Here is a 27892-nt window from a genome sequence, read left to right on the forward strand (position 1 = left end):
CCTGACCGTAATGATATTTTGGGGGGAAATTAACTCGCTGTCTCTGTAGAAATGATACAATAATAGTATTTTACAGAATTATTAAAGTTCATTATAATTATACTCGTCTATTTGCTAATGTTCTTATCATATCTATGTACTATAACAGTGTAGACTGGTCCAGTGATTTCTAACATATAAATGTGAGTTTTGTCAAACCCTGAAGAAAACTCTAAATAAAATAAAAGGTTTTGCATCGTGGCTACGAGCTGTAGGACCTTCTCTCTTATAAACGTGTGTATATCTCCTGTGGTCAGCACCTCCTCACTGTAGGTGTGTGCTCCTGTTCCAGTGTTGGCCTGACATATTCAACATGGCAGCCATGTATACAAACACCTTTTACAGCTAAACAGTCCACTGTGAGAAACGACATCCATTTAAAATCAATGAAATGCTTGCATTACATTTTGTGTCAATGTATTACTGTCTTTATTAAGTAATGTAATAAACAGGATAATGAATGATAAGGTCATTGTTTAGAAATAAAGCTCTTCAGGGTGATAAACCCTGTCTGTCTCACCTGTCTGTCTGTCTGTCTGTCTGTCTGTCTGTCTGTCTGTCTGTCTGTCTGTCCTCCCTGTCTGTCTCTCCTCCCTGTCTGTCTCTCCTCCCTGTCTGTCTCTCCACTCTGTCTGTCTCTCTCTCCTCCCTGTCTGTCTCTCCTCTCTGTCTGTCGTTCTCTATGGAAGATAATATTGGACTTTATTATCTGCAAAGATTTTTTCTAACCTCGCAAATATTTTGCATTCGTCACTCGTATTTATATTGAACCTCGCAAATATTAGGCATTCGTCAGTCGTATATTTATTAACGTCGCAAATATTATGCATTCGTCTCTTGTATTCTGTACTGTGATCACACAAAAAAATCAGCATTGTAAATATAAAATCGAGCTCTGTAAAAAGTCAAGCTCTGTAGTTATTATTTGCACATTTGTCGCCTGCTTTTTACATGTTATGTTACATGTTTTTATGTGCGCAAAAATGTCCAATTCCTCCCTCTCCAACTTTGTAATTTACACCTGGCAAATAATCTTTATGGCTAATAACTCGCAAATGAATTCACAAATGTTTTGACTGCTTCACTCGTGTTTTCTGGTATCTGCAAGTAAAAAAAATCGTGCTCTGTAACTACAGAGCTTGTTGTGTACACATGTGTGGATAGCTTTTTAGAAGTGACGCACAAATTACGCTTGTGGATCTCATTTCTACACATGTGTGACTCCTCCTTTTCAGCTTGTGGATTGCCTTCTACAAGTGACGCACAAATTACGCTTGTGGATCTGATTTCTACACATGTGTGACTCCTCTTTTTCAGCTTGTGGCCGCGTGTCATTTGTGACGTATTTTTGTCCAGTCTGAGGCTAGCTCACTTGCAAAAACAGTGAGTGCAGGACATCACTGCAGCAGAGCATACAGGTAAAGTGCCTATAATGATTACTGGGGCATAATCACTAAACACTGAACAGTATTAGACCTAAGAAAGTCATATATCAAATCATATATTATTTAATTTTTATATTATTTGAAATACATTTAGCTTAGTTTATTATGTAGCAGGACCACCATGCTAACGACTATGCTAACGTCATATTAACAGGGGTTTACAGGCTGAGTGGGGTATGAATAACATAATCACTGATCACTATTATGCTCCAATTAGACCCTATAAGACCCGATTTTATATTTCATATTTTAAATAATATTTAGCTTATTTATTATGTAGAAATTAAAGGAAGAACCATGCTAACGATGCTAGCGCATTAGCATCATCATGGTTTATAGGCTGAGTGGGGCATGACTAACATTATCACCGATCACTATATTATGCTCATTAGATCCTGAGAAAGACTATTTTATATTTCATTAAGATTTATATGGTTACATTTGATGTAAAAACGATTTTACTGTTGTTGTTAGCCATCTTTAGCAACTTAGCTCCCCTTTATGTAACCCATTACATGGGGTCTTCAACAGGGGGTCCGGGACCCCTAGGGCGTCCTCAGAGTTACTACAGGGGGGATGTTTGTGTGATAGGAATTTTTTTTTTTTACATTAACTAGTCCAGAACCCTAGAATTCCTTTTTCTGAGGGGAACATTAGCCAAAAATAGCAGCTCACTTTGTGAGCTTGTAGATCGGCTATTTTAGCAAAGAGGTTTGATGTAGAGGGAAAAGGAGCAGATCAAGTAGGCTACGTACAATTATTTAGGGTTTAAGTGGTTAACTGTCTGAAAATACACATCAACATGAATCCAACAGTGATGATATTGCTGTCAAGTCTATGAAGCTATCTATGAAATCTATGAAAAAGTTTAATCTGCACACAATGTTATACAATAAGTAGTGGGGGTCCCTGCTTCATCTCAGCTAAGGGGTCCTTGGCCTGGAAAACGTTGAAGACCCCTGCATTAGGGCATTAAATGAGACATATAATTGTGCGCTTGTTATGAGCTTGTAGATCTGCCATTTTTTTAATTTTAATAATAACACCTGTGTGTGTGTGTGTGTGTGTGTGTGTGTGTGTGTGTGTGTGTGTGTGTGTGTGTGTGTGTGTGTGTGTGTGTGTGTGTGTGGGGGGGGGGGGGGGGTCCTGACACCGGACAGCGTGGATACCAGCCTGCAGACACCAGTAGCAGGTATGTCTTGTGTTATTGTATTGTGTTGTATTGTATTATATCACATCTTGTATTTCATTTCTAACGCTTACTGGTCCATTTGGTTCCAGAGCAAAATTTCCATTTAGGATCAATATATTTGTAAGTCAAGCTTTTCACACATGAATGCAATAAAAATCCATTCTCATGACATTGGCATTTTATGAGCAAAACGTCACGTTTGTCTGCTTATTGCAGTACACCAACCTCACCATGTCAAATGTACTTCTGTGTGCAAGACGGTGTACATAGAAGAATAAATAATTCAGATTTTATGTGTGATGTTCAAAATAGACTGATGAAAATCTAATATGTTATATGTACATATCCTTTTTGCATTCAGGGCCTGCTGCTTGTCCTCTGACGAACAGATGTACATCTCGTTTCTCCTCTCACACCAGAGAGCACCTACCAGGCGCCTACACTCATCCCAGCCACCTAGTAGATGTTCTGGAGCAGGACGTTGTGTGACGTTGTCCCTGCCTCTCCTCAAGCCTAAATGCACCCCCAACCCCACATAATTATGACTGACATGGTTTTATGGCTGTAGGAACAGTGTGTGATTGCAGGAACAACATGAGAAACATTATTCTACCAATCACATAGTAAAATCCTCAGTGTTAAACTATAAGTGTGTGTTTAATTGTAACCCAGTGTACCTGTAACGGGTGCATTTGGTTACATTTGTACACTCTTGGTTAAATTAACACGGAGGATTTTACTATGCACGAGGTGTGAAGCTGATGAAAATAATACACATCACATGCCTTGCATTTGAGTTCAACTTTGGTGAAACATGAATTTTGCCAAGGCAGGCTTGGCCAGAACCTCCATCCAAATTTGATGATGGAGAGGGCCATTATATTTCCACACTGACTCCAGAGAGCCACATTGCGTATACTGTCGGGCAGTCACCTCTTATCTCCATATTTTAACTTTTTTCGTAAATTGATGCTGTACTTCGCCATTCTATGTCACACAAAAGTAGCAAAAATAGCCAATCTACAAGCTACATTGGACACAAAAAAGACAATAATATTGTAATACTAGTCACTAATATAGACTGAAGTAATTAAAGCGGGTCATGAATTGTAACAGCTTAAATCAAGTGAACAGTATACATGACTGTTACCCATAGCCTTGTATTGGTGCATTTGTCAGGGGGGGGATACACCACAAATGAGCCAAGCTATCACGCCAGTGTATTTGAATAAATTAATAGGCTTATATTTGTATTTGCAGTCAGATCACCTTACCACTATTTTTTGGGGAAAAGACAAGACGACTAATAACAGAACTAATGCAAGACATGGTTATCAAATATGTAGTAATTGATAACCATGTAGGTTATTCATACTGAAATGTTGTTGTATTATAATACTGTATATTGAATTTTCCCCTCTGGGAGTCAATAAAGGTGCACCTTATGTTATCATATAATTGTGTCTTGAAATATAAATCTGTAATTCACTGCTATACATTTTACAAATATACAAGTTAATGAGCTGTGTTCTGACCTGAAAGGTTAACATGATGGGAACATAGATTGAAAAAGCAATTTCTACAATGCACATACAGTAAGTAAAGAGACCAACAAATATTTTGTTTTGTACTAAGAATGTTGAAAACCAAATCAATTATCAGTACCAGATTAATAAGGCTAACATCCTCTAGGTCAGTGGTTCTCAAACTGGGGGTCGGGACACCCAGGGGGATCCCCACATTATTTTGGGGGGTCCCCAGATGATTAAAAGAAACCCCCCCCCCTATTCTGGGGGGAACATTTGCAGAAAATAGCAGATCTACAAGCCAACAACACGTGCTGCAACCCCTTGTGGGCATGTAGATCTGCTCTGTTGAAAATAGCCAATCTTCAAGCCAACAACACAGCGCTGCGACACGTGGGCTTGTAGATCGGCTATTTTCGGTTAATAGGTTTGGTGTAGAGGGGAAAAAAGAGCAGACAAAGTACTGAGGGTTAATGTCTGAAAATACACATTAGCATGACTCAAACATATGAATAGAAAAGATATGTAAACAGATAAAGAATATTAATTTCCACAACACTGATGAGTGCTGTAAAACAAGTCTATAAAGCTATCTATGAAATGAATGAGTTTAATCTGCAACTCAATTGAATTTTTACTACAATATGTAGTGGGGGTCCCTGCTTCATCTCTCTCTCAGCTAAGGGGTCCTTGGTCTGAAAAACAGAGTCTATACGTGGTCCATTTCTTTTTCCATCTATGAACTTATAGATCTTCTATTCTGCTGAATGTTTGCCTAGGTCACATGGGGTCATTGGGGGAGACACCAAGCTAGATGACTCATCTAATACCCAAGACCAATCAGCAGTGGTCATGGAGGAATTGGTAATTGGCATCACAACAAGACTCCAACCTAGACGTTCAACCAATAGTGTCCAGGAGAATTACCCTCCCATACGCCCCATCCCCGCGAGCGGCAGCGAACACTGCAGGAGGGTTAGGTTTTATCTCTCCTCACCTTAATGTTGGTGTATTCCACAATATTCCACAACATTCCGCAAAAAAAAAATAACAGACAGACAGACAGACAGACAGACATAGATATACAGCAGACAATCTATGTATGTCTGTCTGTCTATTCTTTTCACAAAATAATGTAGTGTATACAGTAGCTATAGCTAGGTTGCCTGAGTTCACTCTACCGTTCAATTAATTGCTTTTCATTTGAAGTTAGGAAAATAATAATCTCTCAAGTGTTACTTCCTATTATAGATTATGCTGATGTTGTGTATGCAGAACACCACAGAACCTCATCTTAAGCCTCTTAATGTTTTGTATGACTTGTGCCGGTTTGTCTTGAGGTCTATATGGAACTCATCACTGCCTCATGTTCACCTCACTCAATTGGTTGCAGCCTAAATCAAGAAGGCAATTACTGTAGATTGGTTTCTCTTTTTAAAAACGTTAATGCATTTACTTTAGTTGCCCGGCTTCCTTCTTTGAAACAGTATTAGCTCAATATACATCATCATATTCACTTAGACACTAGCAATATCCTTACTTTGATGTCCCACACATCTTTAAAGAGGTTGGACGAAGGTCATTCTAATCTACTACATAGCTCCATTTCCTCCTTCTGACCCCTCAGGACTTCCCTTGATACAACTTGTTTATGCTTCTAAATTGACTGTACCTGTAGGGATATATACACTGATAGTAGTTGCACTGTGCCCTTCCTTCTCTTCTGTTGTTTAACAGCTGATGATGTGGTGGTTGGTGGGGTGGGTGGAAGAGGGTGAGCAAGCTATCTGTGTTTGAATGTATCTGTATACTTGTATTGTATGTGTGTATCTGTCTGTTGTTAATGTTTTTATGGGACCCCCTCGAAAATGAGATGCTGCACCCCAAAGGGCTATCCCTACAATAAAAATCTGAACAAATCTGAATATCTATCATGGTGTCACAGTGCTTATTTACAGCTAATAAACACAGGTTGCTGTTTCACCATGTTGATATGTGACATGACATCATGCTAATTTCTAACTGTGAGGAGAGATTTTGTTACTGTGCTAAAAAAAAGCCTAACCAATTTATACATTTCCTGTAAGCTTGTCTAGTTTTAATTGTTGATATATTATTGTGATAGCTATAGCCTATAACAAGGGTTCTCAAACTTTTCAGGCCGTGACCCCCCAAAATAATCCCCAAAAAAAGGAGTTGAGATGTTAAATTTAGTTTGACTCGGCTCCACAGATAAATACATTGCAAAAATAGCAGATCTACAAGCTCAAAACACCTCGCATTTGTGAGCTTGTAGATCGGCTATTTTCACAATGTTTGCCTCTTTCTTAGGTCATATTTGACAATTTGTATAGTTTTATTTTATAATATTATAATATTTTTTATAGTATAGTTTTTTTTTCCTTTTTTCGATTTAGAGGTATTAAAAAGGTCTTAAAAGTCCTTAAACTATCACTTTAGAAATGTGAAGATATTATAATATTTTTTATAGTAAAGTTTTTTTTTACTTTTTTCGATTTAGAGGTATTAAAAAGGTCTTAAAAGTCCTTAAACTATCACTTTAGAAACGTGAAGATACCCTGTATACGCTTATACTGTATTTGACTGACTGACTGACTGACTGACTGACTGTACCAGGGAAATTAGGGCACAGCAGGTGAACATACTTAGAGGTAATCGGCGTACTGCACAGAGACCAAGGAGTTTTATTTATTTTAAATGTATATTCAAAATAATTAAGTAGCGCAATTTCAACGGCACAAATTAGAGCACAAGCACAAAGAATGAGATTTTTTTATACAGGGGCCAGTTTCGAATTGCAGCCACCTATAAGTGCTCTTTTAGAGCGGTTTTATAGATAGATATATCTGTCCATCTGTCTAACATTGATGTAGCCATAATGTTATATTATAATCATGTATATATATATATATATATATATATATATATATATATATATATATATATATATATATATATACTCAAGTACTGTACTTAATTTACAATTACAATTACAATTTTGAGGTATTTTTACTTTACTGGAGTATTTCCAGTTTGCAGTACTTTTACTTCTACTCCACTACATCTCAGAGGCAAATATTGTACTTTCACTCCACTAAAATTATTTGAAAACTTTAGTTAGGCCTACAAGTTACTTTGCAGATATACATTATTATATTATAAAACCATAAGTTAAACATTTAAGCCCTATTGTATACATAATGGTGCCACCTGCTGGATTGTGTAATAACTGCAGCCCATGGGAAGGGGTGGGGGGGCTGATACACACAACGCACTGTTTACACGCGACACACTGTTTTTGCAAGTGAGCTAGCCTCAGACTGGACAAAAATACGTCACAAATGACACAAGTCACACATGTGTAGAAATCAGATCCACAAGCGTAATTTGTGCGTCACTTGTAGAAGGCAATCCACAAGCTGAAAAGGAGGAGTCACACATGTGTAGAAATGAGATCCACAAGCGTAATTTGTGCGTCACTTGTAAAAAGTTATCCACACATGTGTACACAACAAGCTCTGTAGTTACAGAGCACGATTTTTTTTACTTGCAGATACCAGAAAACACGAGTGAAGCAGTCAAAACATTTGTGAATTCATTTGCGAGTTATTAGCCATAAAGATTATTTGCCAGGTGTAAATTACAAAGTTGGAGAGGGAGGAATTGGACATTATTGCGCACATAAAAACATGTAACATAACATGTAAAAAGCAGGCGACAAATGTGCAAATAATAACTACAGAGCTTGACTTTTTACAGAGCTCGATTTTATATTTACAATGCTGATTTTTTTGTGTGATCACAGTACAGAATACAAGAGACGAATGCATAATATTTGCGACGTTAATAAATATACGACTGACGAATGCCTAATATTTGCGAGGTTCAATATAAATACGAGTGACGAATGCAAAATATTTGCGAGGTTAGAAAAAATCTTTGCAGATAATAAAGTCCAATATTAGCTTCCATAGTTCTCTCCTGCCTCTCTGCACGCACACACACACACACACACACACACACACACACACACACACACACACACACACACACACACACACACACACACACACACACACACACACACACACACACACACACACACACACACACACACACACACACCTTACTGCCGTCACCTTAACATCACAGAGACAGATGTCTCTACTTGACTGACTTTGATATCAATGGTAGATTCTCCAATATAGAAATAAGGGAAGAGTTTGTCAGTGAAAGTGTGTTTATGAGTGTAGATGTGAGTCATGTTTTCAGGGTCGTAGAAGGACACCTCCCCTCCGTCATAGTCCAGCAGGAGTCTGATCCTCTGAGGTTTCCTCTGGACTGGGATCGTTTCACCACCATCCTCATAACAGTACTTCCCATCCTCCACACATAAACTCCATACTTCATGTTCTAGTGTTTCAGTTATATCTCCCTTCCTGTCAAAAGACTCTTTAACCAAACCTATAGCCCAGTCAGGATGGTCTCCCACCTCAACCTCCCAGCTGTGATTTCCTGAACTGAAACCCTCTGAACCCAGAACACTGACATGACTTGTGAACCTCTCTGGGTTGTCAGGAAACTGCTGCTTTGGGCCTGTAAGTCTCACACTGGTCAGGTCTTCAGACAGACAGAGACGGGGGTATGCTGTGTTTGGGTCCAGAATCACAGGAGTGAACTTGACCTTCTCCTTCATCTTCTCCCAGACTCTGTAGGTCAGGTTTCCCAGGTGTTTGGACACGTCTATCATCACTCCTAACACCAGTTGTGGTTCTGACACTGGACACTGGACTCTGTGACGAATGGATTTCTGCAGCTCTTGTTCTACAGCAGAGATGTTGTCTGAGAGAGATAAGATCTTCCTCTTAATGTTCTCCATCTCTCTGTTGACAGTCTGTGCCTTCTTCTTCTCTTCCTCCCTCAGAGCTTTCAGTCTGGTCTTCTCTTCCTCTCTCAGGAACTGGTGGAGCTTTTCAATCTCTGCTCTGATCTGCTTCTCTGTGGTCACCACCTTGTTCTTGTTGTGTTCAATCACTGTGTTGTATGTCTGTTGAAACTCTTCGTATTTGTTCCTGGTGTCCTGGAGAGACTTGAGGTCAGACTCCAGTTGGTTCTTCAGGTTGACTGCTTGTTCTGTTGGAAGGAAGATACAATCATAAAGAACAGCATACATATGAATAGTACCTGGAAGTAATTTCAACAATTGCAACAATTACAATAACAGAAAAAAAGAAAATAATAACATGAACATAGCAGATCTACAAGCCCACAGGACAAAAAAAAATCCCCACCCCAAAAATGTCAAATTGTCTTTAAACATAACATGAATCCATAGCAAACAGGTACATGGAGGCACAATGCACAATAACATGGTATGTTTATACATATTTTGTAGAGAATTTGTATTTTGCACACCTACTGGGGCAGGTGCGTATAGGAGCAGGCAATATAAAACACAATTGTATACATAAATATACAATATATGTGGTAGCCCCCCCTACCCTACCAGGTAGGGGGTCCCTGCTCCATCTCCCCATCAGTTTGGGGGTCCCTGGCCTGAAAAGGTTGAAGACCCCTGCTATAGTGCCTATATCAGTGGTTCTCAAACCTTTTCATGTCAAGTACCCCAAAATTAATTATGTATTTGGCTGCAGACCCCTATCTGATGATATTTTGTGCCAGGGACCCCCAGAAGAGAAGATTTATTTAAATGTTCTCGAAAATTTCAAAAATAGCTGATGTACAAGCTCGCAGCGCCGCACAAAGTGATGTGCTTGAGCTTGTAGATCTGCTATTTTTGAATATCCAATGTATACAATCTGGATAAAGTGGTTAAAATGATTGTGATGCTGTTTGAAAACAATTACATGGGTCCCCGGAACCTGATTTGAGAACCACTGTCCTATAGTGTCTATATCAGAGGTATTCAACTGGGGTCCGGGACCCCTAGGGAGTTCGCAGAGTTACAACAAGGGGGCGGCAAATACAAATTAACCACTTGAACCCTAGCATCCCTATTCTGAGGAGAACTTTAGTCAAATATATCAGATCTACAAGCTCACAACGCCAAGAGGTTTGGTGTAGAGGGAAAGAAGAGCAGACCAAGTTCAAAGTGAAAGGTCAAGTATACTACTGTAAGTATTGCCAGTTTAAGTGGTTAAATGTCTGAAAATACACATTAACATGAATCCAACACGCTAGAGACGCTTGACAGTGCTGAAACCAATGCAAAAGTTTAATCTTTTATACAATATGTAGTGGGGGTCCCTGCTTCATCTCTCCCTCAGCTAAGGGGTGCTTAACAAAACTAAACAATAAAAGCCTGGATATCGAGGCTAAGGGGTGCTTGACCTGATAAACAGTGAAGACCCCTGGTCTACATTATATAAAATCTCTGTCTCTATTCTTTGTAATAATAATCAAACAAATCAAACATCACTGTCTGCACAAAGTTCTCTATTAAGATAAAAACGTACCCAGATCCTTGGTAATATTGTTGCAGTCGATCTCTTTCATAATTTTCAGTGTTACTTCCATGGCGTCGTCCTCAGTGAAAGTAACTAATTGATCAGTAATCTCTATTCTACTCTTATCCTCGATGTCAGATTTATAAATGCGTGGATCTCCTCTGAGATCAAGCAAAACGCTGCAGAATTCCTCCAGCTCAGACCTGCCCAGATCCTTAAGAGCGTCTAAGTAAGATGAGCTTTTTAGGAGTTTTAGCAGCCATGTCCAAAGACAACTTCTGGTGAAGTTAGCCGCTATATAGAAGAAATGAAGAACAGACTGTGTCTATCTATCTATCGATACGGAAATGCACCAGACAGCTTGTAGGCGGTGTTATACTTTATGATGACACCGTTATAGCAGCATGTGTGAAGGCGGTGTTAACACCAGTAGATGTTCCGGGTTACAGGATGAACCGTTACGTATCGAAACCACACAGACAAACAGGAAGCCACTGTGGTCGAGTGACACAGCTTTGTGAGCAACAAATATCATCTCTGTCATGTGGACACTTCGTACATTACTTTACAGAAAATACAAATAAATACATTAAAACAAACCTGTGTTCCAATGGATCCAATGTAGTTATTATTTAGACAAAAGTTCTTGGTAATACTTTTCACACTCATACATGCACGCACGCACGTCGCACGCACGCACGCACGCACGCACGCACGCACGCACGCACGCACGCACGCACGCACGCACCCACACACACACCCACACGCCACCACCAACACTTTCACACACACACAAAAACAAAAATAGCAGGTCTACAAGCGTTGCAGAGCTTGTAGATCGGCTATTTTTGCCACTATTTACGAAAAAGAAAACATAAAAAGTTGAAATATGGAGGAGATACAAGGCTTCTGCCTGACAACAACAATTCTGTGTGTTTCACACACACTCCTGCAGAGTCAAAATGACACTAGTACTGAAGTGCTGCTTAGGGTGGGACTGTTGGGTCTCTTCTCTGCATGTAAAGTGTCTTGAGACAACTTGTTGTGATTTGACACTTTAATAAAATTTAATTGAATTGAATTGAAGTTATGACATGGCTGCTCGTCTTTTTTTATGTCCAATGTATTTGTATTTAAGTTAACATAAGTATAACTAAATGCATTTGAAATGAAATAAAAATGTAACTTTTCAGGATTCCAATTCAAAATGCGCCGCACTGCGACACGTTTTGGCTATTTTTGCTATTTTTGTGTGACATACAGTAGAATGGTAAAGTACGGCATTCATTTATGAAAAAAGTAAAAACTCTGAGATAAAAGGTTTCTGCCTGACAGTAAATGCAATGTGGCCCTCTGGAGTGAGTGAGGAAATATAGTGGCCCTCTCCATCGTCAAAGTTGCATCACCCCTGCCCTACAGTCATCCTCTCTCCAGATCTACAAGCTCACGTTGTGAGCTTGTAGATCGGCTATTTTCAAATAGCCTAGGTATAAAATAGGGCTAAAGTGGTTAATGTATGTTTTATAATGTAAAAATGTATATCTGCAAAATAACTAGTAACTAAAGATTTCAAATAATTGTAGTGGAGTAAAATTACAATATTTACCTCTGAGATGTAGTGGAGTAGAAGTAAAAGTACAGACAATTGCAAATCCAGTAAAGTAAAAGTAGCCTACCTCAAAGTTGTACTTAAGTACAGTACTTGAGTAAATGTACTTAGTCACTTTACACCAATGTCTCTCTCTCTCTCTCTCTCTCTCTCTCTCTCTCTCTCTCTCTCTCTCTCTCTCTCTCTCTCTTCCCCTCAACACGGTAGAGGCACCCACCCTAGAGCCTAGGGTCTGCCTGACGTTTCCTCCAGTTAAGGGGGAGTTTTTCATTGCCAGTTTGCCACTGTCGCAAAATTGCTTGCTCTGGTGGGACTGTCAGGTCTCTGCTCTACATGTAAAGTGTCTTGAGACAACTGGTTGTGATTTGACACTTTAATAAAATTGATGTGAATTAATTGGATAATGTGGTGCCTTGGTGTTGTCCTGGACAGTCAGCTCTCATTCAAGGCACACAACAGGTGTGTCTCAATTCGGGGGTTGCAGCCTTCAAAGTGCAGCCCTATGTAGGGTGGGTAGGGCACTACCCCCTGGAGGGCGCATAGGGCACACACTCTGCCTGTGAAATGGGGCAGCCCTTCGGCCGAGTCGAGTCGAGTGAAACCGGGAAAAGCCGAGCGTCCGCCATTATTGTTTTTCATCCGAGCGTTTTATAACTTCTAAAAAGCTCTCAATCTTCTTTTTTTGTGGCACGGAATTTACTTTTACGATATTTTAGGATAGCATTAAGTTGTTTAAACTTCATATATGTGGTGACACTATTTAAAAATAATAATTCAGTGAACTGTCACGTCGGGTCCTAGGGCGGCCAGTGAAACTCATGTAGCCGTTTAAAGCAGCCTGTTTTCGGCCTGACTCTTCCAAATGTCCCGTTGCCCCTGCGGTTGTCTGTGGAACGAACTTGATGAGATTAACAGACCCACTTACATCTTTAGCCCATTGGTTCTCAAAGTGGGGTCCGGGGACCCCCAGGGCCAGGGGTCCTTGGGGGGGTTCCAGGGGGTCCCCAGCCAAATGTGTTAATTAATATAGCGTCACAATACTTTTAACCACTTTAACCATATTTTATACTTTGGCTATTCAAAAATAGCAGATATACAAGCTCATAGCTTGAGCTTGTAGATCTATTTTTGAATTTGTGCAAATCTTTGAATATATATTTTGTTAACATTATATATACATATAACATTTGTCACTAAAATCTTTGCTTCTGGAGGTCACTGGAACAAAATATCTTGAGATGGGGGTCCGCGGCCAAATACATATCATTTTGGGGATCCTTGACATGAAAAGGATTGTTTTACATTCTTATGCCTAATAAAATGTTCAATCAGTCAATCAATCAAACCACTGCTCTAGCATATTTGTTCATAAGGCCATTCTATTATCGTGGTTGATTCCTCGCTCTTTATTGTTATAATATTCATTCAATTAATTATGTTCTGGTTTTGTCATAACGGTCTGATGTCCGACGTAACCTATACTGTGTGACTTTGATGGGTTAGTCCTATGCATTCTGAAGCACAAGATGAAATAAATATACCTACCTACCTTTTTAACAAAGCTTTTTTTTGTTGTTGCACGTAACATGTTTTAATGTGATGTTTTTTTTTACCCAAATGTAAAGTGCATTATAAATAAAATAATCTATTATTATTATTATTATTATTATTAGGCCTAATATTACGCCGTTAATACACTGAAAAAAATAAGTCGTTGGATGTAATTGATTGAATAGTGGACATTGGTTGCACATTAATCGTTTGCATTGGCAGCACTCAATCCAGTTGTCTAGGTTAAACATAGCCCCATTTAGAACCTCTCCCTCTGCTATGTAGCTCCGACATGAGGTTCCACGTTTGTCGGTGGCGTTTGACCGGGACATTTTGGAATATTTTCCACTTTACATGATTCTTACCCCTTTCTGCACATCGTATCCAAAAAGTAAAGGTTCTCTGAAATACTCTCAGATGTTTCAACTTCTAGCGCGCAATATTGGAGCTAGGTTAAACACATCAATATTAATTTGACCTAATGTAATTGAAGAAAGTTATTTATACATGTTTCAATCACGTTCTGGCAACATGATTCAGTCATGTTATTTTAACATCATTCCCAGTGGTGGAAAATGTACTGAAATTATTTACTTAGTAAAAGTAAATAGTAAAAGTACCAATACTGCAATATAAAAATACTCTGTTACAAGTAAAAGTCCAGAATTAAACATTTACTTGAGTAAAAGTACAAAAGTATTGGCATCAAAATGTACTTAAAGTACCAAAAGTAAAAGTACTAAATATTTGAAAATAGCCGTTCTACAAGCTTGTGAGCTTGTAGATCAGCTATTTTCAAATAGTCTAAAATAGTGTTAAAGTCGTTAATGTGTGTTTCATTATATCATAATTTATCTGCGAAGTAACTAGTAACTAAAGTTTTCAAATAAATGTTGATAGAGCTGTTTTTCCTTATCACCCACACAAAGTACCAGACACTTTCATAAAGGCAACAAAGGAAAGCAGACTCTAATACAGGCAGCCATTGGTTATAACGATTATATTATATCTTTAGCCAGACAGAGACTTGGGAAGGTTACAGTATCACAGGTATTGCAGGCATCATCGGTCGTGTCTCTCTCACGTTGAACAGAGAAAGCACTGGATTTTAACAGCATCCGTTAACATAAACATATGACATCATGGAAAACACATCGAGCGTCCAGCCATCGGAGGTGTAATCCTGCCATTGGTGGAGAGTGATGATGTTGTCAGATGAAGATGATGAAGATGAGGATGGTAGATGATGATGGTGTGACAGCTCTGACCGGTCACTGGTCAGTGGTCACTGCGTGGCACTGAAAAGAATGGTTATCGTTGAGAAGAACACCGAGATGTATTGTTCTGAAAACAGTCCGAGATGAACCTCCTAGTGTTATGGTTAACATACCAGGCTGAACCCATCAGAGCAAAACAAAGTTATTGGGACTCTAAGGAGAGTGTTATCTCAAACAGAGCCAGCTCAGCGGCCTTGCACAGAAGTAGAATAGGAGAAATAGAAGCATATTATATCAGAGATGACATTTTAAGCAGGTTTCTGACACTTGACAAATTATGATCAACAAGATTAACTTTATCAAATGTAGTGGAGTAAAAGTACAATATTTGCCTCCGAGATGTAGTGGAGTAGAAGTGAAAGTATTGGAAATTGGAAATACTCAAGTAAAGTACAAATACCTAAAAATGTTACTTAAGTAAACGTAATTAGTTACTTTCCACCACTGATCATTCCATTGATTTAGACACGTTTCAATCACGTTCTGCCAACATGATTCAGTCATGTTATTTTAACATCATTCCATTTATTTATAAATATTTTAATCATGTTCTGGTAACACAATTTAGTCATGTTAATTATTCCAGCTACATGATGATCATATTAGTCCAACACAATTCAAACAGTGCAAATTGATTGTATTTCAAATGCAGGGAAACATTACAGTAAAGTGCATTCTGTAAAACTTTAATTAAAAACACATTTCATATAAACACTATCAATGTCAACATTTGTAATACATTTGTGTAAAACTATATAAACACTTAAACATATTGTAATACATTTTAGACACCCTCCTTTTTACACAATTATTATTATTTTACATTAGATTTTTTTCCTTTCCCATTAAAACAATATGAACACTTAAACATGTTTTTTTTAAAATACATTTTAAACACCCTCCTTTCTTCATATTTATTATTCTTTTACATTTGTCTTCCCCATTAGTCACATTCAGAGAGATTCACAGTTTGAGATAGTGGTTTTCTCTTGTATCCAAACAGAGGCAGAAGCAATTGGAGTAAGATGGACTAAGCCATAATACTCAGAATAGGGTCACTAGGCTGTTCAGTGATTACTTACACAGGGTACAAAGGTGTGGTGCACCTCCATAATGCCACGTGCCCTGGAATGATGGAGGTTGAAACGCTGGGCTCCCACACCAGGTATTGGCCTCCTGTAGGGAGTGATGAGGGGGAGGGGGTGCTGGAGGCATGGGTACCCTCCATCTGCCAGGATGAAATGGCCTGGAGGAGGGTAGAGTGACCTCAAGTACAGTGGGCTGTAGCGGAGCACTCTGATTGCAGACTGCCTGCAGGATGATGGACGAGAACAGTTTCCTGTTCTGGTAGCACTGATGATCAGGGCCGATCGGTGGGGTTATACGGACATGGCAGCCGTTGATTGCTCCAGCTGCTCTTCCAAAGGCAGCAGAAAATGGAAATACTCTCCTGTTTCACTGTCACAATTCTCTCCTACCTCATTTGAATTTCATGTGGTCACTGTCTCTCATCCAGTCAAGCTCACCATTGCAGTTGTTTATCGCCCACCGGGCCCTGCTGGTGGCTTCCTGGAGGAGCTGGACCATCTAGTCTCCCACTTCCCTGTCGATGGCTCTGGATTCATCCTTCTGGGTGACTTCAACCTCCCGACTGAGAAGCAGCTAGACCCACTACTTTCGTTTCTCGCCGCCTTTGACCTAGTTATTTGCCCATCTCCTCCTACCCATGAGGCGGGCAACCAACTGGACCTGATCTTCACCAGAGGCTGCTCTATTGCTAACCTGTCTGTCACTCCTCTTTCCAGTGAAAAGGGTAAGAAACTCTCTGATCACTACTTCATGTCCTACTCTCTCTCTCTCTCCTCTCCCCCCTCACAGCCCCTCCCTACCCACATGATTGCCTCACGTCACAATCTTCGCTCACTTTCCTCCACTGTTCTTTCCTCTTCTGTTCTCTCTGCTCTCCCTGCCCCTGAATCCTTTGCTCTTCTATCCCCTGATACCGCCACAGATCTTCTTTTCTCTACTCTATCCTCTTCTCTCGACCATCTCTGTCCCCTCACCACCAGGCCTGCACGCCAAACTCCACCTGCCCCCTGGTTGTCGGACTCAGTGCGGACTGAGAGACGGAGCCTGAGAGCGGCTGAGCGCAAATGGAGAAATGGCAACCTCCTGGAGGACCTTCTCACCTTCCAATCTCTCATTTCTACTTTTTCCTCCTCTCTATCAGCTGCTAAAGCTGCTTTTTTCTGCACTAAAATTCAGGCTTCTGCTTCCAACCCTAAAAAACTCTTTGAAACTTTCTCCTCTCTCCTGCAACCACCACCCCCTCCTCCCTCCTCGTCCCTCCTCCCCGACGATTTCGCCAACTTCTTTGACAAGAAGGTGAACGATATCCGATCCTCCTTCCCTCCTCCCCCGGCTGGCGCCCTGCGCACTACCCACACCCGTCTGCCTGCCACCCCCCCCCTCTTTACCTTCATCTACTCCTCTCCCCCCCCCCATCCCCTCTCTATCCCACTTCTCTCCCCTCTCCCCTAACGAGGTCCTTCTCCTTGTTACCTCTAGTCGCCCCACCTCATGCTCTCTGGACCCGGTCCCATCCACTCTGTTGCAGTCTATTGCACCTGAACTTCTTCCCTTCTTAACCCACCTTATTAACACCTCTCTGACATCTGGCTACTTTCCCTCTACTTTCAAGACTGCCAGAGTCACCCCCCTCCTGAAGAAACCGACACTTGACCCCTCTGAGATCAAGAACTACAGACCGGTTTCCCTTCTATCCTTCCTATCTAAAACTCTCGAACGTGCTGTCTTTAAACAACTGTCCTCCTATCTCCACCAGAACAACCTCCTGGACTCCAACCAGTCTGGGTTCAAAGTGGGTCACTCGACAGAGACTGCCCTCCTGGCAGTGACGGAGTCGCTCCATGCCGCTAGAGCGAACTCTCTCTCCTCCGTTCTGATACTCCTGGACCTGTCTGCAGCGTTCGACATGGTGAACCATCAGATCCTCCTCTCCACCCTCGAGGGGATGGGTGTCTCAGGCTCTGCACTCTCCCTGTTTGCATCCTACCTGACGGGTCGCTCCTACCAGGTGATGCTGAGAGGGTCTGTGTCAGAACCACACAGGCTCACAACTGGGGTTCCCCAAGGCTCGGTTCTGGGTCCTCTTCTTTTCTCTCTCTACACTACATCTCTGGGTGCTGTCATCCACTCCCATGGCTTTTCCTACCACTGCTATGCCGATGACACCCAGCTATTCCTCTCATTCCCCCCCTCTGATACCCAGGTGGAGGCACGCATTGCTGCTTGTCTGGCTGACATCTCGGAGTGGATGTCGACAAACCACCTGAAGCTCAACCTGGACAAGACCGAGCTGATGTTCCTCCCGGGGAAGGGCTGTCCGCACCGAGACATGGCCATCACCATTGATAATGCTGTGGTGACCTCAACTCGGACTGCGAAGAATCTGGGTGTGACCCTGGACGATCAACTGACGTTCTCGGCAAACATCGCATCAGTGACGAGGTCCTGCAGATTCCTGCTCTACAACATCAGGAGGATTCGCCCCTTCCTCACGGAGAAGGCAGCCCAGGTGCTCATCCAGGCTCTCGTCATCTCCCGCCTGGACTACTGCAACTCCCTCCTTGCTGGTGCTCCGGCATCTGCCATCAGACCTCTGGAGCTTGTTCAGAAAGCTGCGGCTCGTCTGGTGTTCAACCGCCCCAAGTTCTCCCACACAACCATCCTTCTCCGCTCTCTACACTGGCTCCCCGTAGCGGCTCGCATCCAGTTCAAAACCCTGGTGCTAGCCTATAGGGCAGTGAAAGGAACAGCTCCTTCCTACCTCCGGGCTATGGTCGATGCCTACACCCCTGCCCGACCACTTCGGTCTGCCACCTCGGGGCGACTGATTGCCTCGTCACTCAAGGGTCCTTCTGGCCGATCCACACGGTCACGACTCTTTTCTGTTCTGGCCCCACAGTGGTGGAATGAACTTCCCACTGATGTTAGGACAGCAGAGTCACTGCCCATATTTCGCCGCAGGCTGAAAATCCACCTCTTCAGGAAACACTACCCTTCCTCTCTGCCTGACCTACTTGTTGTTAACTAGTTGTACGAACGCTTGTTTTCTATTGCTGTATTGTTTATTGGATTATTAGATTGTTTATTGGATCTTGTTTAGTCGATACACTTATTTGTTTTAGCTCATGCTCATTTGATTTAGCTATTTTGTCTCATCTGTTTAAGGAAATAGGTAGCTGATATATTGCACTTTTACCTTAGCGCTAGGTATACTCTTGGTTGCTTGTTTTTGCAGAAAATGCACTAAAGACTTCTGGTGATTAGTAGTTTTCGTTCCCTACCTATGTTGAATACACTTATTGTAAGTCGCTTTGGATAAAAGCGTCTGCTAAATGACTGTAATGTAATGTAATGTAATGTCCAGCCAGCCTTGCAAAACCAGCCAGAAGAGAAACACCAGGACCTCAAATGTGGAACCCCATCCATGTTGCCGTTCCAGGTCGAGAAGGTCCAACAGTACTGCCAAAGCCTCCCTGCTCAGCCGGAAATCAGGCCGTGTGTCCGCACACAGAGTACCCGGGAGTACGGGGGAGTACGGGGGAGTACGGGGGTCTTGGCTGAGTTAGGGAAACAATGAGAAGAATTAGGTTGGTCTGTATCTACTCAACCAGTTTTAACTGAGTGACAGCGCATTGTAACATTCAACACAGGGTCCTCTCAATCATGAGCTAAAACTGTAATATAGCTCTGATTCTATCTGTGGTTAATGAGATGCACTATGCTTTGAGACTGTCACTTCAGCTTTTTCCCCAAGAACTATACAGAGTGGTTTGATCAAGTCTGATTTCACTTGGCTGTGCATCGCGTCTGGACACACACACACACACACACACACACACACACACACACACACACACACACACACACACACACACACACACACACACACACACACACACACACACACACACACACACACATCGATGGCCAAAATGCAAAACCTCCTAAGTGCAAATTTCATGATTTTCGGATTTCACTGTGGATGAGGACTATAGGCTATGCTGCACATGCTCAGTCTGTCTGCAAGATAGTCCCGCCCCTCATTTTGTCAGAAAAAGTCATTTGACTAAAACCTCCTATCTTGTTCAGTGCCAATTAGTGCTAAAATGTTGAAGCGCAAAACCTCTTATCTGCACCAGAACTAGTTGAGCAGCAGACAGAGCTGAAACTTGGGAATTCTATGTTATGTAGACCGTCTAAATGTCTTTCAGTTTGTAGTAATCAATTATTTTCAAAATAAAAAAGTGTCTTCCACCCTTACTAGTTAAGTATTTGTTAGTAACTGTCAAGTTAATTGCATTGCCTTGTTGATTGCTAATGATTAGTGTCAGGTGGTGAAACTTTTATCACACCAAGAGTGTGAGTTGATCAAAAATGTTAATGGTATTACTTGTTACAGTACTGTAGAATGTCTTGATCTCAAAATGAGCATAAAAAAAGCAATATTTAACAACATAATGTTTGTTTGTAAGCCTAACTATTTCTAGGTAAAAACCTCCTATGTGCATCTATGTAGATAGGAGGTCATTTTTAGGTATAGATAGGAGGTTTTGGCATTGAACATTTTGAACTTGTGGTTAGAGGTTGTCATTGCTGCTTAGATGTGAACGTCCATGTCGTGATTTTTTAATAATTGCAGATCAAAATCACACGTGAACACCGTGGCAGCCAACAAACCTGTGAGAATATTGTGGTGTGTCGGTTGGGGGGTATGAGGGTATGGGGGTGGGATGGGGTTTGGAGTTATGGGGTATGGGAGGTGTGGGGTGGCGGTTGGGGGGTTATGGGGTGGGGGGTGCATGAGGGTTTGGGGGGTGGAGTTTGGGGGTTGTGGTGTGCTGGTTGGGGGCATGGAGATCGGGGGTTCTGGGAGTGGGGGTAATGGGTTGGGTGGGATTTGGGGGTATGAGGGTATGGAGTGGGATGGGGTTTTGAGTTATGGGGGTTGAGAGGTGTGGGCTGGCAGTTGGGGGGTATGGGATTTGTGGGAGTGGGGGAGTATTGCAGGTGGTGGAGTTGGGGGTATAGGGTATGGGGGGGATTATGTTGAGGGGGGCATAGGCCAGTTAGGCCGGATCATATAGGATTGGGTCTTTGCGATGCGATGCAAGAGTGTGGTCTAGCCAACACCAACTCGGGACTCCTGAAGTGGGATGGGGGTTTGAGTTATGGAGGCGGAGATGTGTGGGCTGGCAGTTGGGGGGATGGGGTTTGTGGGAGTGGGGGAGTATTGCAGGTGGTGGAGTTGGGGGTATAGGGTATGGGGGGGGGGGTATGGTCTAGCCAACACCAACTCAGGACTCCTGAATCGCTGCCCTCCACACTCTCCTATCTAGCATCAGGGTCTTGATCAGGGTCTTGAGCTCTACAGTGTTGTTAGCTAAGCTGTTATGCCGAAGTTCATCTACGTAGGGTGGTACACTTATTGTCTTTCCTGGCTTTGCCCTGGGTTGGCTCCCATAGTGTCAGTTTGCTTGCCACTAGTTATGGGTGCCTGACGCAGTGCCCTGCCTCATCCTTCTCTCTCTAACTTTGTCTGTGACCCATGGTAAGTTACCGTAGAGGACCACATTTCTGATGTGGTCCGTCCATGTGACTAGTGCCATTCGTAGCATTCTTGTGTAGACTCCATCCAAGGCCCTTTCCTGTTGTGCTGTGACGGTCCATGTCTCAGCCCCATACAGCAGTACTGACACTGTAGCTATACGAACAGCCGCCTCTTGAGGTCTTCTACCATGTCTGATTTCCACACTCTCCTCATCCCATGCAAGGCATTCTAGTCAAGTACCCCCTGGACCTTCAGGTCCTATTCCATTGAAGCAGTCCAGGCCCAAGTTATTTGAAGTCCTGGACTGCCTTGAGTAGCTTGTCTCCATCATTTGAACCATCTTCTCAGGAACTCAGTAGGCCCAGAGAATGTTCATCAGTTTCCCCCGGTGGATGGTGCCAAAAGCCTTTTGGAAGTCATGAAGGTGATCACCACTGAAAGATTCCGCTCCCTTACTCCTTCCAGTATCCTCCTCAGCACCAGTATCTGCCCGCCTACTGTTCGCTCCGGGCGGAAGCCGTTCTGCGAGTTTCTCAGTACAGGGTCTGAGATGGGTCTAAAACCTGCGACTTGTGAGCTCAGGCTAATGCCTTGGAGGTGTCTGTCTTGGTGAGGTCGCCTGACTTTGGTACTGGATTGATGATCATTTTGCGCCACAGCTTCGGCAGCTCGCTAGACGTGTGTGCTTGATAAAATCCAACACCACCTCGTCTATGGGCACATACATCACTCCATCCTCCCTGCAGCTCTTGCCTCACTTGATAGTAGCCTTGGCCCTCTGGTACTCATCCATGGTGAATGATCTGTCTTCCATGACCTTCCCATACCAGACGGGAACATCGGATCATCTTCTTCTTCGGTTGAAGGAGGATTTCCTAGGAGTGTTTTGAAGTGCTGGTACCATGTTTCAACTCGTTCCTCTGCGCTTTCTCCCCAGAAGTCTGAGAAGAGCTTCTGCCAGAAACGTCATTGATGAGCTTCCAGTTCTTGCCATGCTTCTGGTTAACATGCACCTCTTTAATATCCCTGATCTTTTGGGTCAGCTCCTGTTGTTCCAGTTGCATACACGTGGTATAGCTCCTCCTTCTTCCGCTTATATTCCTCCCTCAGACCCTCTCCCTTTTGGTCAGCGACAAAGTCCCTGTGTGCTGCTCTCATCTCCTCCCTGGCTTTGGTGATTCTAGGGTCAAGGCATCCGTCTTTCCTCCTTGCTTATAGGCTCTTTAAGACATTCAATGATCTTACATACTATTCCACTGTCCACACTGGACACAAGGTTGGTGATCCAGTTGTATGAGTTAGGGGAGTTGGAGGGCATGAGGGTTTAGGTGGGTGGGGTTTGGGGCATGTGGTGTGCTGGTTGGGGGGAATGGGGGTTGTGGGAGTGGGGAGGTATTTCAGGTGGTGGAGTTGGGGGTAGAGAGTATAGGGGGGATTATGTCGAGGGGTGCCTGGGCCAGTTGTTTTGTAGTCCACCTAATTGTATTCCTGTTGTCCTTTTTGTAAATTTTATTTGTAAGCACTTTTATTTTAGGTTCTTGCTGGGGACTGTTCTTAGCAAATTTTTTGTGAGCATTGCCCTGCAAACTTTTTTTTTTTAGTTGAATAAAATAAAAAAGCATTCAATGCAACTCAGTGGTGTGTTCTACCGTGTTACGCTGTATACGCTGTATACAGTGCAGATTTTTGGGGGAAAAAGCGTATACAGTAGAGATGCGCGGATCGCGGTTTTAGCCGCGGTTGCCGCAGTTAACCGCAGTTTGGGTGGATTTGGGTCAATCAAATATAATTATTAATTAATATTGGATAAACCGCGGGTGAAATAATGCGGGAATTAAATTAATGATATCAATCTATAGACCTATAATAGCTTTTAAAAAGCACTAAATTTCACTGTGTGCGTTTGTAGTATTTTAATATTACGTCATTTTACACCAGGCACAAAATAGCCGCTCACTACATGTTGCTTTGCAGCCGGCCAGTGTTGCCAGGTTGCGACAACTTGCGAGAGAAATAAGCAGCCAGGTCTATGAAAACAAGCCCACAACAAGTGCCAAACAAAAGTCGCTTATAAAAAGCTTATAAAAAGCCGACATGGCAACAAAGTGGTTGAAAGCGAAAGTAACTCAATGAACTGAATGAAGACGTGCGCAGTTACCATGGTTGTGGATTGTATACAGTCACTGCATCGCGACAGTGGTGAGTGACATTGTTTATAAGAAAACTAACGTCAGGAAAATAACAATTATTTGGTGCGGTTGGTGCGGATCTATAAATAGGATGATATAATTACCGCGGGTGGATGGCGGATGGATAATGAACTTGTTAACGCGGATTTGGGTAACAAAAAAACCCATCCGCGCATCTCTAGTATACAGTCTACCATTTAATCCATTGAAAACGCGCTAGCGTATACCCACGACCACGCGCATCTCGTGCAGGGAATGATTATCGTATACCTCCGGGAAAAAAACTAGACCACACCACTGATGCAACTGTTTGCAGCTGTAAATGTATGTATTTACAGCCAGTATTATTTGTCATTATTTAGTTATGCAATCACTTAACATTGAAGTGTAAAAGCTCCTATCTGCAGAATTATCCAGGAAAAGTGGGGAAAAACCTCCTATCTGCATTTGCTATATGAAATAAGTGTAATTAACATATAATAATGTAATATAGTCCAGACATCCAGAAACGGTGTATTATGTGATGGGTTTCATAAAAAAATAGCATTGTGCAAAAAAAATACAACATTTTGTAGTTTTCTTTTTCATTTTCCCAACAATGAAAATTTTTCAGATAGGAGGTTTGCGTTTTGGCCATCGACATGTAAAGTAACAAAGTACATTTACTCAAGTACTGTACTTAAGTACAGTTTTGAGGTAGGCCTACTTTTACTTTACTGGAGTATTTCCAATTGTTTATACTTTTACTTCTACTCCACTACATCTCAGAGGCAAATATTGTACTTTTACTCCACTACAATTATTGAAAACTAGTACTTTGCAGGTATAATTTATAATGATTACATTATTATAAAACATACACTAACCACTTTAGGTCCATTTTATACATAGGCTATTTGAAAAAGGTAGATCTACAAGCTCACATGCAATGCGTTGTGAGCTTGTCGATCTGCTATTTTCAAATATTTTAGTACTTTTACTCAAGTACATTTTTAATCCGGACTTTTACTTGTAACAAAGTACTTCTACATTGCAGTATTGACACTTTTACTAAGTAAAAGATTTCAGTAGTATTAACACCACTGCACACACACACACACACACACACACACACACACACACACACACACACACACACACACACACACACACACACACACACACACACACACACACACACACACACACACACAATACTTACATTTGAAATTAAGTTCTGGGGCACTGGGGCCAGTATCAATGGGGTCTTCCTCCACTGTTGATGAGAAATGCAATAAAAACAATATAGCTGCAAGCAGCGATAAGCGGGGCCAGGGAAAGAGAGAGAGAGACATGGAGACTGAATAGATTGAAGAGAGAGAGACAAGGAAACTGGAGATGGAGAGAGAGAGAGAGAGAGAGAGAGAGAGAGACATGGAAACTGGAGGGAGAGAGAGAGAGATGGAAACTGAATAGATTGAAGAGAGAGAGAGAGAGAGACAGACATGGAAACTGGAGAGAGAGAGACATGGAAACTGAAGAGATAGAGAGAGAGAGAGATCATCATGATCGCCTCAACACATCGTCGGGGACAGGGATCGAACCGGTGACCTCCGGACTCATAGGCTGCCTTTCTCTCATTGAGCTAGAGATATGATAGTCCTGGTAGTGTCTGTTGATATATATAAGTCTTTCCGTCCCTGACGGACCAGGCCTTTGTTTCGCTAACTACTCTAGATCACTGGTTCCCTAACCATCTACCGATAGAGAAATTGTATGTCTCCTCGGAACAGAAACCATTGAAAATAGCCGATCTACAAGCTCACAAAATGTTGCTATCTGAAAGGTTGTGAGATTGTAGATCGGCTATTTTCACTGGTTTATGTTCAGAGGAGACGCGTAAGTCTAAGAATGGAGAGAGAGAGAGAGAGAGAGAGAGAGACATGGAAACGGAATAGATTGAAGAGAGAGGGGAGAGAGCAAGAGAGCCATGGAAACGGAATAGATTGAAGAGAGAGGGAGAGAGCAAGAGAGCCATGGAAACGGAATAGATTGAAGAGAGAGGGAGAGAGCAAGAGAGCCATGGAAACGGAATAGATTGAAGAGAGAGGGAGAGAGCAAGAGAGCCATGGAAACGGAATAGATTGAAGAGAGAGAGAGAGACATGGAAACGGAATAGATTGAAGAGAGAGAGACATGGAAACGGAATAGATTGAAGAGAGAGAGAGAGATGAAAACAGAATGGATTGATTCGACTATCATCCTATTGCCCTTAATAGGACTCGAACTCTCAACCTCGGACTGACAGGCTGCAACGCTACCTATAGTGCTATAGCTTTGTGCAGGCTGATGTTGTCTGTTGAAGAGTATAAACTCTTGCCTTCTGTCATGAACCAAGCCCCTGTTTCACTAACACTAAGATCACTCGTTCACAAACCATTTTACCAATAGAGAAATTGTATGTCTCCTCGAAACCGAATCCAGTGAAAGCAGCCGATCTACAAGCTCAGAAACACGTTGCTATCTGAAAAGTTTGAGATTGTAGATCGGCTATTTCAGAATGAAGTATGTCATACATTGAAAAGACATACTCTCAAATAAGCATTTCAGGTTATCTTTAACAATTGCACTTGTATTAATTGACACCAATCATGTTGTGTGCAATGCAACTTAAATGAAGTCTGCATCAAGTGAGGCTTGAACTGGCAACCTTGAGGTTCTAAGGCACACACTTAAGCGAGAAGCCATTGGACCAACAGACCTGACCTGGTGAAATGAGAGAGAGAGAGAGAGAGAGAGAGAGAGAGAGAGAGAGAGAGAGAGAGAGAGAGAGAGAGAGAGAGAGAGAGAGAGAGAGAGAGAGAGAGAGAGAGAGAGAGAGAGAGAGAGAGAGAGAGAGAGAGAGAGAGAGAGAGAGAGAGAGAGAGAGAGAGAGAGAGAGAGAGAGAGAGAGAGAGAGAGAGAGAGAGACTAATGAGGAGTGAGTGAGGGCAGGTGTGATTATGGATTGAGAGGGAATGACCTGGTCAGACCTGACCTGGTGAATGAGAGAGAGAGAGAGAGAGAGAGAGAGAGAGAGAGAGAGAGAGAGAGAGAGAGAGACTGGATTGAGAGGGAATGAGAGAGGAGAGAGAGAGAGAGAGAGAGAGAGAGAGAGAGAGAGAGAGAGACTAATGAGGAGTGAGTGAGGGCAGGTGTGATTATGGATTGAGAGGGAATGACCTGGTCAGACCTGACCTGGTGAATGAGAGAGAGAGAGAGGAGAGAGAGACTGGATTGAGAGGGAATGACCTGGTCAGACCTGACCTGGTGAATGAGAGAGAGAGGAGAGAGAGAGAGAGAGAGAGAGAGAGAGAGAGAGAGAGAGAGAGAGAGAGAGAGAGAGAGAGAGAGAGAGAGAGAGAGAGAGAGAGACTAATGAGGAGTGAGTGAGGGCAGGTGTGATTATGGATTGAGTGGGAATGACAGCAGGTGAGGTGGGTAGATCCAATCCATGGGAATAGGCCAGGTGGACTGTTGCTGTTGCTCACTTTCTACAAGAACATAATTATGTCAGAAAATTGACAAACAAATATTTAACAATTGCACATGTATTCATTGATACAGTCATGTTTTTTGCAATTCAACTTAAATGAGTCTGCATCAAATGAGGCTTGAACTGGCAACCTTCAGGTTGTGAGGCACACGTTTAACACTTGCATGACTAAGCTATCAATATGACCGATTTTGAGAATTTAAAGTGGATTATCTTCTCTCATGAAGCTCTGAGAAAGTTCCCCTTTCATGACTTTTCCTAAATATTTGTTTCAAATCATCTCCGTGAAATATATACCATATATACCATCCCAACCGTTATATTTCGGCTAAATTGACCGCTCTCCCCCTCTCTCCCCCAGGCAAGAGCAGTTGACACCTCTAGACCCCCCGCAGAGCGGCCCGTAGACGAGCTGCCCAGCGAGT

The 27892-nt window shown here is 42.1% G+C and overlaps 2 protein-coding genes across 2 annotated transcripts in view; both read right to left on the reverse strand.

The window, feature by feature from the left end:
* The window catches only part of LOC308090414 (V-set domain-containing T-cell activation inhibitor 1-like), a 183593-nt gene that overhangs the window by 5788 nt on the left and 149913 nt on the right, over nt 1–27892 (reverse strand). The gene's annotated exons all lie outside the window — the stretch shown is intronic.
* LOC308090101 (zinc-binding protein A33-like) lies at nt 7618–10775 on the reverse strand (the record flags this gene model as incomplete). The annotated part of the gene is made up of 3 exons (XM_080435128.1): nt 10700–10775; nt 8363–9356; nt 7618–7642 (listed from the first exon to the last, which is right to left on the reverse strand). The coding sequence occupies exons 1-3, from the start codon at nt 10758–10760 to the stop codon at nt 7618–7620; spliced, it is 1080 nt and encodes a 359-aa protein (XP_080291254.1). The 5' UTR covers nt 10761–10775.

Source organism: Gymnoscopelus braueri (assembly GCF_963280865.1).
Source record: "Gymnoscopelus braueri genome assembly, chromosome: 8".
NCBI lineage: Eukaryota > Metazoa > Chordata > Actinopteri > Myctophiformes > Myctophidae > Gymnoscopelus > Gymnoscopelus braueri.